The 9,468-nt window shown below is 46.9% G+C and overlaps 6 protein-coding genes across 6 annotated transcripts; 3 read left to right on the top strand and 3 right to left on the bottom strand.

Moving 5' to 3' along the window:
- Positions 1-1,093: 1,093 nt before the first annotated feature.
- On the top strand, positions 1,094-1,529 carry EDB91DRAFT_1067424 (amidase signature domain-containing protein; the record flags this gene model as incomplete). The annotated part of the gene is made up of 2 exons (XM_041314837.1): positions 1,094-1,306; positions 1,362-1,529. Coding segments are annotated over 2 exons (381 nt in total), but the record flags the coding sequence as incomplete, so codon positions are not given.
- Positions 1,530-1,578: 49 nt separating this feature from the next.
- Positions 1,579-2,513, top strand: EDB91DRAFT_1090653 (amidase signature domain-containing protein; the record flags this gene model as incomplete). The annotated part of the gene is made up of 5 exons (XM_041316648.1): positions 1,579-1,597; positions 1,744-1,796; positions 1,949-2,124; positions 2,187-2,328; positions 2,391-2,513. The coding sequence occupies 5 exons, from the start codon at positions 1,579-1,581 to the stop codon at positions 2,511-2,513; spliced, it is 513 nt and encodes a 170-aa protein (XP_041168305.1).
- Positions 2,431-3,031, bottom strand: EDB91DRAFT_1188945 (uncharacterized protein). Its single transcript, XM_041320513.1, has 2 exons — positions 2,629-3,031; positions 2,431-2,576 (listed from the first exon to the last, which is right to left on the bottom strand). Exon 1 carries the CDS (start codon positions 2,914-2,916, stop codon positions 2,638-2,640), a length of 279 nt encoding a protein of 92 aa, XP_041168304.1. The 5' UTR covers positions 2,917-3,031; the 3' UTR covers positions 2,431-2,576; positions 2,629-2,637.
- A 1,253-nt stretch (positions 3,032-4,284) lies between these two features.
- Positions 4,285-6,298, top strand: EDB91DRAFT_1090652 (FAD dependent oxidoreductase; the record flags this gene model as incomplete). The annotated part of the gene is made up of 12 exons (XM_041316647.1): positions 4,285-4,444; positions 4,544-4,615; positions 4,675-4,688; positions 4,743-4,866; positions 4,925-4,972; positions 5,027-5,157; positions 5,178-5,231; positions 5,287-5,337; positions 5,388-5,513; positions 5,572-5,729; positions 5,778-5,850; positions 5,900-6,298. 12 exons carry the CDS (start codon positions 4,285-4,287, stop codon positions 6,296-6,298), a joined length of 1,410 nt encoding a protein of 469 aa, XP_041168303.1.
- A 1,331-nt stretch (positions 6,299-7,629) lies between these two features.
- EDB91DRAFT_1188930 (uncharacterized protein) lies at positions 7,630-8,191 on the bottom strand. Its single transcript, XM_041320512.1, has one exon. The coding sequence runs from the start codon at positions 8,114-8,116 to the stop codon at positions 7,859-7,861; it is 258 nt and encodes an 85-aa protein (XP_041168302.1). The 5' UTR covers positions 8,117-8,191; the 3' UTR covers positions 7,630-7,858.
- Positions 8,192-8,524: 333 nt separating this feature from the next.
- On the bottom strand, positions 8,525-8,984 carry EDB91DRAFT_1259305 (uncharacterized protein; the record flags this gene model as incomplete). Its single annotated transcript, XM_041324375.1, has 2 exons — positions 8,525-8,587; positions 8,640-8,984. 2 exons carry the CDS (start codon positions 8,982-8,984, stop codon positions 8,525-8,527), a joined length of 408 nt encoding a protein of 135 aa, XP_041168301.1.
- Positions 8,985-9,468: the final 484 nt, after the last annotated feature.

Genomic DNA, 9,468 nt, shown 5'->3' with positions numbered 1-9,468 from the left:
AGGAGCCACAGGGCAAGGGCGACCGCGCCTAGCACAGCATTATTCTCAACAGCGCTCCCATCGCTCTCGGTCATCTTCTATATGCTCGAAAATTTCGCTGGAGAGAAGCAAGGTTCATTGCCGGAGAGGCACATGTCGAGGCCGTGTCTTAAGTGCCTAGAAGAGAGCAGTAAGCGGACTTCTGTCCCAGCGAAAACAGTGTTATCGACATTGTTGCAAATCGGTAAGGGGGTTAGACATCTGGGGGTCGGGCGAGAATTCAATCGCGTATTAGATTGGTCGATTGGAGATCTCCCACCGAATAAGACTCAAGAAGGGCTATCGGGGAGGCGCCGTAACGCATTAATGTCTTGTGGTAAAATGCTGAAGTGTAGGCTGATGCCAACTTGTAGTATTGTTGGGACTTCTGTAGTTCATGACACATTCTATTGATGTATTTTATATCCACGAACTCAGCTTTCCGCAGCTGGTAAGGTTTTCAATCACATGTGAACTAAAAGAGGGACTAGAATAAACATGTCGAACACTACGATGATCGCGAGACAGAAACCGCTCACACGTAACCAGCATATCAGGCCGGGATGCAGCAGAGGTGGAGGTCAATGACCGAGCTTAATACTCACGTGACACGCGTAGCTAGCCGACACTAGGGCAGAAACCCAAACACGTCTACTTGGAAGTTTGCACTACATAGTACATAGCGATATTTACTTAAGTGGTAATCACTCACGATTCCTTCGTTTAGCCTCGTTGATTCGAGCTTTCAGAGGCTGACACTTTCTGGTACCGGAAGTCAACTACCAGACAGAACCATACGCGTATTCGGTTATCCGTGTGTAGTTAAATCTGTATGACCATCACCCAACCCTTTCAAGCACTTATCTGACCTTCAGCCCTGCATTATCAGCGCGTTTTTGGCTACCTTGCCTTATTTTTTAATATTAGTCGCGGAAACCCTTTTTTCGCCTATCCGCCCTATCTCATGTGAAGCATGGTTTTAGGTCTGAGTACCGTAGTTGTTCCCTCGTCCAATTCTACCAACATGCTGCATTGGACTGCTCTAGTCGCAGAAATGAGGCAGAGGTAGCTAAAGTCCATTCCTCAGGATTGGCTTGTGACCCCGCCTCCGGATTCTACTCCGGATGTGACCAGTTTTCTAGAGACGGGTGGACTTTTGAATGTGAGAGAAATTGAGATCACCAATACGTCTGTGGATGTTTTGTTGGAGAGACTTGCAAGTGCGGAGTGGACAACTGTAGAGGTGACAACTGCGTTCTCCAGGAGGGCTATTGTTGGCCATCAGCTTGTGGGTTGAATTGCGATGCATTTTCTTGACGAGATTGTATTGACCGGCCGACGAGGTCAATTGCTTGACGGAAAAATTTGTTGATCGTGCATTGGCCCGAGCGGCTGAGCTCGATGGTCACTTAAAGACAGGGAAGGTCGTCGGTCCACTTCACGGGCTGCCAATCTCTCTAAAGGACCAACTATGCATCGAGGGAGTAGAAATCATTATGGGCAAGCAATAATCCAGGAGTAGGCCCAATGTATGGTAATTAGAATTTAATCTCGCGGACCATGGATATGGCAAAGATTTGTGCGTGCGATCATGTAGGACTATGGTGTCGTTGTCCCCTACCCATCTATCAGAAGATCTCTGAAAATGACGCAAGTGGCACTCCAGAAGATGGGCCACAGAGGTTCTCTCTCGTCTAACTGCTCTGCTGAAAGATGCTGAATCAGTGGTAGTTGTTGACTGGAAACCCATCCAGCGCAGATTGCTCAAAGAAGTGACGGTAAGCTGTCGAGTCATTTACTATGCCTGCCTATTCACCGTACAGATGGACATCTTGAGCGCTACTTCTGCCGAAGACATCATGGTCACGACTTCTGTCACAGAGGAGCTAATAATTGCAACAACGGAGCTAAACCTGTAGTCCGCCCGCAGAACTATGGTATCGCCGCATACCAGCTGTGGCAAGTGCAGAAGCTACGTCAACATATCCGAGAAGAATATCTAGATTACTGGGAAGCAACTGCATCAGATGGTGGGATAGGACGGCCTGTCGATGCTATCATCTGTCCGGTCGCACCATATGCGGCACCTCCCCACGGGAAGAACAGGTCAGCCTGAGTGTCTTTGTAATTGCGGAATGTTTGAACTGTCAACGAGAAACGACACGCAGCTACACCAACTACAGCACCGTTTGGAATGCACTCGACTATCCCGCTGCGACTTTCCGTATGACCACTGTGAACTCCACTCTTGATGGGAAGGAGCTTCCTGATGGTTTCTATGATGATTTTGAGAAGACATTTATGAAATGTGTGAGTAGCGCCAGCACTGAACGACCTCTCAGTGATCTTCTGATGCCCAATAATTGATCTAGACGGCCCCGGAAATTTTCAAGGACGCTCCTGTCTCTTTGCAACTTGCCGGTCGGACTCAGAAGAAAGAGGCAGTGATAAAAATGACAGAAATTGTCGATGTGGCGCTGGCAGCGGCTAAATAAGTCCAAGGTATACCTTGACAGTCGACCGGACTATCAGTTGAACACTTTTCCATTGGGACGGCAGTGCGTTATTCAGACTTCCTGATCTGGTTAACACGGTGTGGACAACATGCAGGTACCACATCTAAAAAAGTATTGGTTTATACGTACAGGTCGCCGATCTGTTCATAGAAAACATGCAGACGTACCTCGAATGATACCATTCACAAATAGCTTTCATGCCAGGGAATGGAATGCGTTTGATAACAATAGTAGATGCGGATGCAGGGGGCCGAAACGTTTTCAACAGAGATATTTCGATCGGGCGCTTCAAATTCAGCCTAAACTTCTTGAGGTTGATCGGAGTAGTCCAGATGAAACTTGAAGCAGTAACAACCAACGCCGCTGTGACCAAGCTTGGCATAGCAATAGTGCCAGCCCACTGAGAACTACAGTACTGACCGTGACGGTGCGATGATACAAAAAAAGGTCGGGATCGAACACATCATACCATTCCGACTCGGCTATCGGCCATGACGGGATGCTGTGCGATATGCATCACGCCGGCGGCCAAAGGCTAGAAGATGATGCAATATTGAGATGTTTCAAATGCATGCTATGCCGCAGACGAAATACACGTGCTGATTCAGCGGCCGAGAGAAGATAAAATGTGATGGCGAGAGGCCCAGAGTGCGTGGACCCTGACTTAAACAGACATAACTTAAAGTCAGCGTCTTTATATTTAAAGCCCCGATCCAAATTGAGGGGGGTATCTCAGAATGAAATTGTGTTCATTGAATGGTTTAGACGTTCTGGGACTAGACTACCTCGACAGAAAATAACATTGTAGGTACCTATCCGTCCTGAGCGCCAGAATACCCGCTGACATAATCTGACTTCTATACTCGTTCACACAACTAGAACAACATACTAGATCCTTGCCTGACGGCCTTTCCGCGTGGCGACAGTCGCTGTGGTGGCCCCAAGCTCTCCCTATACATACGAGCAATGACCGCCATACAAATTGCTGAGACTGTAATGTCCTCCAAATGTCGAACCAAAATTATAATACTGAATGTACGGTTTGCAATCGAGCCATTAACTTATCAAGTGACCATCATTCTTCGTACCAGATTATGGCCCGCTCTTTTCCAATTCGCTTTCATGAGACCTGATTAGGCCCTATCGTCCCATGAGGACCTATAAGTAACTTTGCTTGCAGAAAGACGGGGAACATCGAGTTTGAGCCCGGGCGGTGTTTCTTACTTGCTTGAGTTAGTTAGCAATTTACTCAAACTTAGTGCAAGATGTTAACATCAATTTCTCACAGCGAGGTGTCTGCAAGTGCTCGTGTCACCAGTCCCCAACTCTATCTCATATACCCGTTCAGTAGCGACATGAGTTGATGTCGGTACGTTCCCTGCTTCCGTGCCCGCTGATTAGCTCCGATCCTACCCTCTTCGCATTCGCACGAGATCTGATTCGGTTTGAGTTAGCCCACCGGGCCCTGTAAGCAGTGTTGAAATCATTAACGGCAGGTTTACCACGGGTCTACGGACAGCAGTGTAAGCCACTTGAGACTGTGCCTAATATTGTCCCTGGTAATGTCGTTACATAGATTGAGGTACTAAGTTTGGGACTTGACGGTACGTATTAAGGCTGGTACAGAATGACACATGTTATTGATGTGTTAGATGTATAGCGTAATTCAGAGCAGGGCTCCAGACAACCGAGCGACATAAAATGCCGAGCAGGATTCAGGTAAACTTGTGTGCCCATTCTGCCCGCTAAGATGTCACTCTCTGCTAGGATATCCATCATGCTTCTTGCAGGCATTGGGGGGCTTGCAGCTTCTTCAGATTTGCTCGGTACCGGGAACGTACTTCGTGACACTCCTGCTTGTGCGCAGATCGCCGCTTCCATCTCTTCGGAATCAGCAGTTTATTACAATGGTATGTGCTAGTACTAGGGCTAAGTGTGAACGAGGCTAACACACCAACAGGATCGACGCTCTATACAAAGGATAATTATCATTGGGCATCTTCGAGTAGTCAAGTCTCCGCTTGCATCCTTCGAACCTGGCACCACCGAGGACCTCTCTAAAGCGGTTCGTGTTGCTGAAAGTAAAGACCTCATGCCATATTAATCTCAATACATAGCTTCAAATATTGGGAGCCACCAGGACAGCCGTTTGCAGTGAGCAATGACTTCTTCAGCTTGTGCTTTTCATCTTACACAGGTACCAATTAGGTCAAAAGCGGTGGTCACGCGACCAACCCAGGCTTTTCGTCGACCACAGGCGTTCAGATCGCGATGTATCTATTCTCAGACATCACGTATGACTCGGATTCCCAGACAGCAAAAGTTGGCACTGGTGCGATATGGGATGAACGTCTATTTAACACTGGAAGCATTGGGCGTGATGGTTCTAGGGGGGAAAGTCACTGGCGTCGGAGTTGGCGGCGTCGTACTTGGTGGAGGTATGAACGTCTCCAGATGATTCAAACGTGATTTAACATTCGTCCCTTGATCAGGATTTTCGTATCTGACAAACCAGCATGGGCTTGCAATCGACAACGTGGTATCATACGAGCTTATTTTGCCTAATGGCACGGTGACTACAGTCACCAGCTCCAGCAACCCAGATTTGTACTTCGGCTTGCGGGTACGTTTTTCGTCATCTAGATCGTCAATATTTCAAATTCTCATGCCACTGTGAAGGGAGGTTTTAATAACTTTGTGCGTGCTCCTCTAAAGAAGCACCGTATGAAACCACGGGCTAACTCCCTTATAGGGAATTGTTACCTATTTCACTCTCAAGACATATCCACAATCACAAATTTGGGTGAGACATCATATCACAGCTTATCGTACGGCACTGACGGCTATAAATAGGGTGGAAGTCTCGTATACACTGAAGATCAAGTTGGAGCAATAAACGCAGCCGTCGCCAACTTCACTGTGAACGTTTTAGACCCCAAGGCATCAATATATTCCACATATAACTATGTCAATGGATCGGTAAGCATATTCCAAAGGCAATCTACGTAAGGTCGTGGGCTAACACCCTGTTGCGTAGTCAATCCTGTCGAGCGCGTTGTTCTATGATGCACCCACTCCCCCAGATGGTATGTTCGATGACTTCTCGGCGATTCCAAACATCGAGGAAACCCTTTCTACCCGGACCTTTGCATCCATGGTCGATGTTGAGCCGGTGAATGACACAATTGGCCTTAGGTAAAAAAAAATTGGTTTTATGTCTGGCGTATACTCACTGCGAAACAGAGCGGTGTTCAATTCCATAGCCGTCGAGGAGTGGACAGTACCCTTGTTGGACGCCGTTGCTAATGAGACCCTCGTGAGCATCGCCTGTTTGATTTACGCCGTCTACTGACATGAGCGACTAGTTCTACGGCAGCAAGCTGACAAATACCAGTAGTTTGGCTCAGGTCACTTACAACGTGAGGCCCTACCTTGAATCGATCTTCAGCCACTCCGATATACCATCTGCGTATCCGGTTTCACGTAAACGAGGCTACTCATACTTGGAGTTCTTCTATGCATGGGTAGATCCAAACGACGACGACCTCTTCTATGGCATCGTCACTACCAGTTCCAACTATATGACGTCACTAGCGGTCGCTGCAGGGCAGAACATTGAAAATGTGGTTTCGTATCCCAATAATGCAGATCCTTCCACAAGCTTGGAGAAAATGTACGGGTCGAATCTCCCGCGTTTACGGCGCATCAAGAAGGCTGTTGATCCAGAAAATGTGATGGGACTCTGTGGAGGGTGGAAGTTCTAGGTGGGACATGAAATCCATGGTACCTACTATGGGACATACATATCAACTATTTATCGTCGCGATGCATGTCGATATTTAATTTAAACGGATACTTATACGGACAGAGAGTATATACTACTATTCAGAGGTGTCCTCCAAATGGGTAGCATGTAGCAAGCACAAGGCAATGTTGACAAGCAATGCGACCACCTGATTATGTTGAGTTAAGTGTTAGATATGAGATCTGAACTTCTGAATAAATGTTTTTGAAAGGTCCTGATCTGTACGTCGATCTTCGTGCGCCGTTCATCGGTAACGCGTGCGTACCTACCACTCGCTGTGTGCGACAGCACTTGAGCAGTCGTTCGTGCTCTGTGATATCTTCGGAATTTTGTGGTGCACTTTTGTAATGAAGAACGCAGCTGATAGGGTCATGAAATGTGAACTGGGCTCTGCGCGAGAGTAGTAAGGAAATGCGGTTCCATGCTGAGTGATTATTATTAGCCATACTGCAAAGTCATGTGTAATAAATATAGTAAGAAAAATACAGTGCGGGCGGTAGACACGGCTCGATAATTACTCACTGGCAAAAAAAGCAGAGGCAGGAGGAGTAAGTGAGGCGAAAGCTATTTTGCAATCACGTAAAGGTCCTGGAGGCCGTCTGCAGATATTTTGAGGTGGCGCTAGGTGTGAGACGACGCATAGGAAGTTATGGAGCTGGCGATAAATCGGGAGCGCGGAGGAAGCAACAGGGTGGAGCTGGAAGCCGTTGATATTACGGCTCCGCACGGACGGGCGCCGCGAGTGCGCACCGAGTGTATCAGAGTCCGCATTTGCAACTACGGAAGGATTGCGGGGCGGTGTGCCGGGGCTTAAAGGTGCGCCCATCCAACGCTTTCAGATTACTATCATTCCTGGAATCTGCAACTGGCATGTAATATGCAAAATGTTCAAAACACCTCAATGCGCTGCTTGGATCACCTCAAAAAAATTCAGATGCATGTAGGCTACTTAGAGATGATGTACTGTCCAAGTAGAATAAAAATTTCTTGAGTGTTGCAGCTGCGAGAGACGGAATAGTGGTGATTTGCAACCTTGTATAATTATAAATGATCCAGATCCCATAGATCCTTGAGAGATATTCAAAAAGTTACACCAGAGCATATCAAACACCTTGTCAGGGTGTCAGAACACAATTTCGATAGAGGTCATTCTCTTGTTTTAAGATGCTATAGAAAGAGGATTGACGACATGTATGAAAGTGTGACAGCAGATAGGAGAGTGTGTAAGAAATTCAATCTCCTCTACGGCACACTCGGCTTGACACACGGCATCCAGTCGCATCACGTCGCATCTCATTCTCGCATCCTTACAGCGAATTTTACAGCACTTCAACGACCACCCGGAACTCAAGAAAAATCAACGCTATGAGGGTTTATTTAATCCCCCCGTTCTCGCAGGCACCGTCTCGAAAATGACAATAATGTTGCTCCTGAATTCCCGCAAGATATAATTCCCCCAAATTCAATTCACCAACCATCCAGGTATCCACCACAGCCGCCTGTCACTCACTCCTCAATGTCAGGCATGGATCTGCCCCCACCTGGCTATGCACCTCCATATTATCCAATGCACCATTCTGTACCTCGGTCTCCACCTGTTCTTCACCCTCCCTTTACACCGGTTGGTAGACCTCTCGCTAGTATGTCTCAGGATTTTCGAGTTGGTGGTGGAGTGCAGATGTATGACATCGGGGGCTCTGGTGATGCAGGCCGTCAGCTGTACGAGTCCGGACTCCATCAGTACCATTATAATCACGATAATTAGTATATGAACCATGATCCCCAATAGTATTCATTTTCAAAGTTTCGAGATTCGACGCGCGACATCGAGATTCGACAGAGCTCAGAGTCTTCGGAGAGTGAAGTTTGACGTTGCCGCTACTGTGCCGATGTGTGACACGACGTGACCATGTTTTGCAGAATACCAGTCAGACCCTGAATTTTCTCGGCCTTCATCCGACACTCCACCACAAAATCCTTAAAATCAGCAAAAATCAGTTTCATATAGAGCAGCTACGAATCTACATCTGTGCAAATCCGTAGAAGAAAATATGATGTGGTTGAGGAATTACAAAAGATTTATTGAAAATATTGCAGAACCCCAGGAGTGATAGTAGTGTACCGTAGATAAACTTCTGGGGGGTTATCCACTGTAGATATCTACCCTGGAGAAATTGGGGGTCAATTATCCACCAGTGAGTAGGGTGGATATCCACTGGCGGCAAAACCGGCCCAGCAGATCCAGGCGCTGCAAAAAAATTCAATCCATAGCACGTTTTACAAAATTTGCATTCAGTCACCAATACTAAGTAAAGATATATTATATAGCATCTTGCTGGTGGAAGCATGACAGTGTTTCTTGGTGTTGCGGATACCAAATCCTTATCAGCAAGCACATCGGTTCGTTTCCCGGAGTCGAGATTGATGATACTGGCAGCATCGAAACCTTTGCCGTTAAAAGAATCCACTTTACTTGAACCATCTTTGGCTGTATCCTCAAGGTCAGCGACATCCGAGTCTGAGTCATTATCCTCATCAGGTGCTTCAAGCTCATCTACGAAATCATCGTCCACGTCAGAAGTTTCATTGTCATCATCACCTTCCTTCCCTCGCTTGCGCTTGCCACCAAAAATGGTTGATGACATATCTCGCCATTTGACAGTTGGTTTCTTTTTTGGAGGTAGTGCCTAGTATCGATGTCCATGAGTTGCAGATAGTAACATGGAATGTTGATTGTACACTCAATCGGGAATCATTGTTTGTACCAACTACGAATTTTGGACTGTCCTAACAAGTGTTTTTACCTGCTGCTAACTGCAAAGGGGCGAGTTGAGCCAAGTGAATGTCGAGCCAGTCCGCTCATCAGCCATTGAATTGAGTACAGCAGAAAATTCGAACAGTGAGCCTCTGGTTAGATTATGATCAGCTTCGGGACTGTTTCTAGACCTCGCTCTATGATTTTCAGGCCGTCAACCATGATTTCCAACCAACTTCTAACTCTTGGTTGACAGCACCAACCTCGCCAATCAGTCTGAAGTCCATTCAGCATCCGGCTGAAGTCGGAGAATTTGTACTTGGATTCTGTTGCTAGTGGAACAGGAATGTCTGACATAGTCACAGCTCGACTAG

Source organism: Suillus paluster, assembly GCF_016628075.1.
Source record: "Suillus paluster strain FC165 chromosome Unknown EDB91scaffold_683, whole genome shotgun sequence".
Classification (NCBI taxonomy): Eukaryota; Fungi; Basidiomycota; class Agaricomycetes; order Boletales; family Suillaceae; genus Suillus; species Suillus paluster.
Note: the sequence above shows the minus strand (reverse complement) of the source record. Positions and strands in the feature narration are given on the sequence as shown.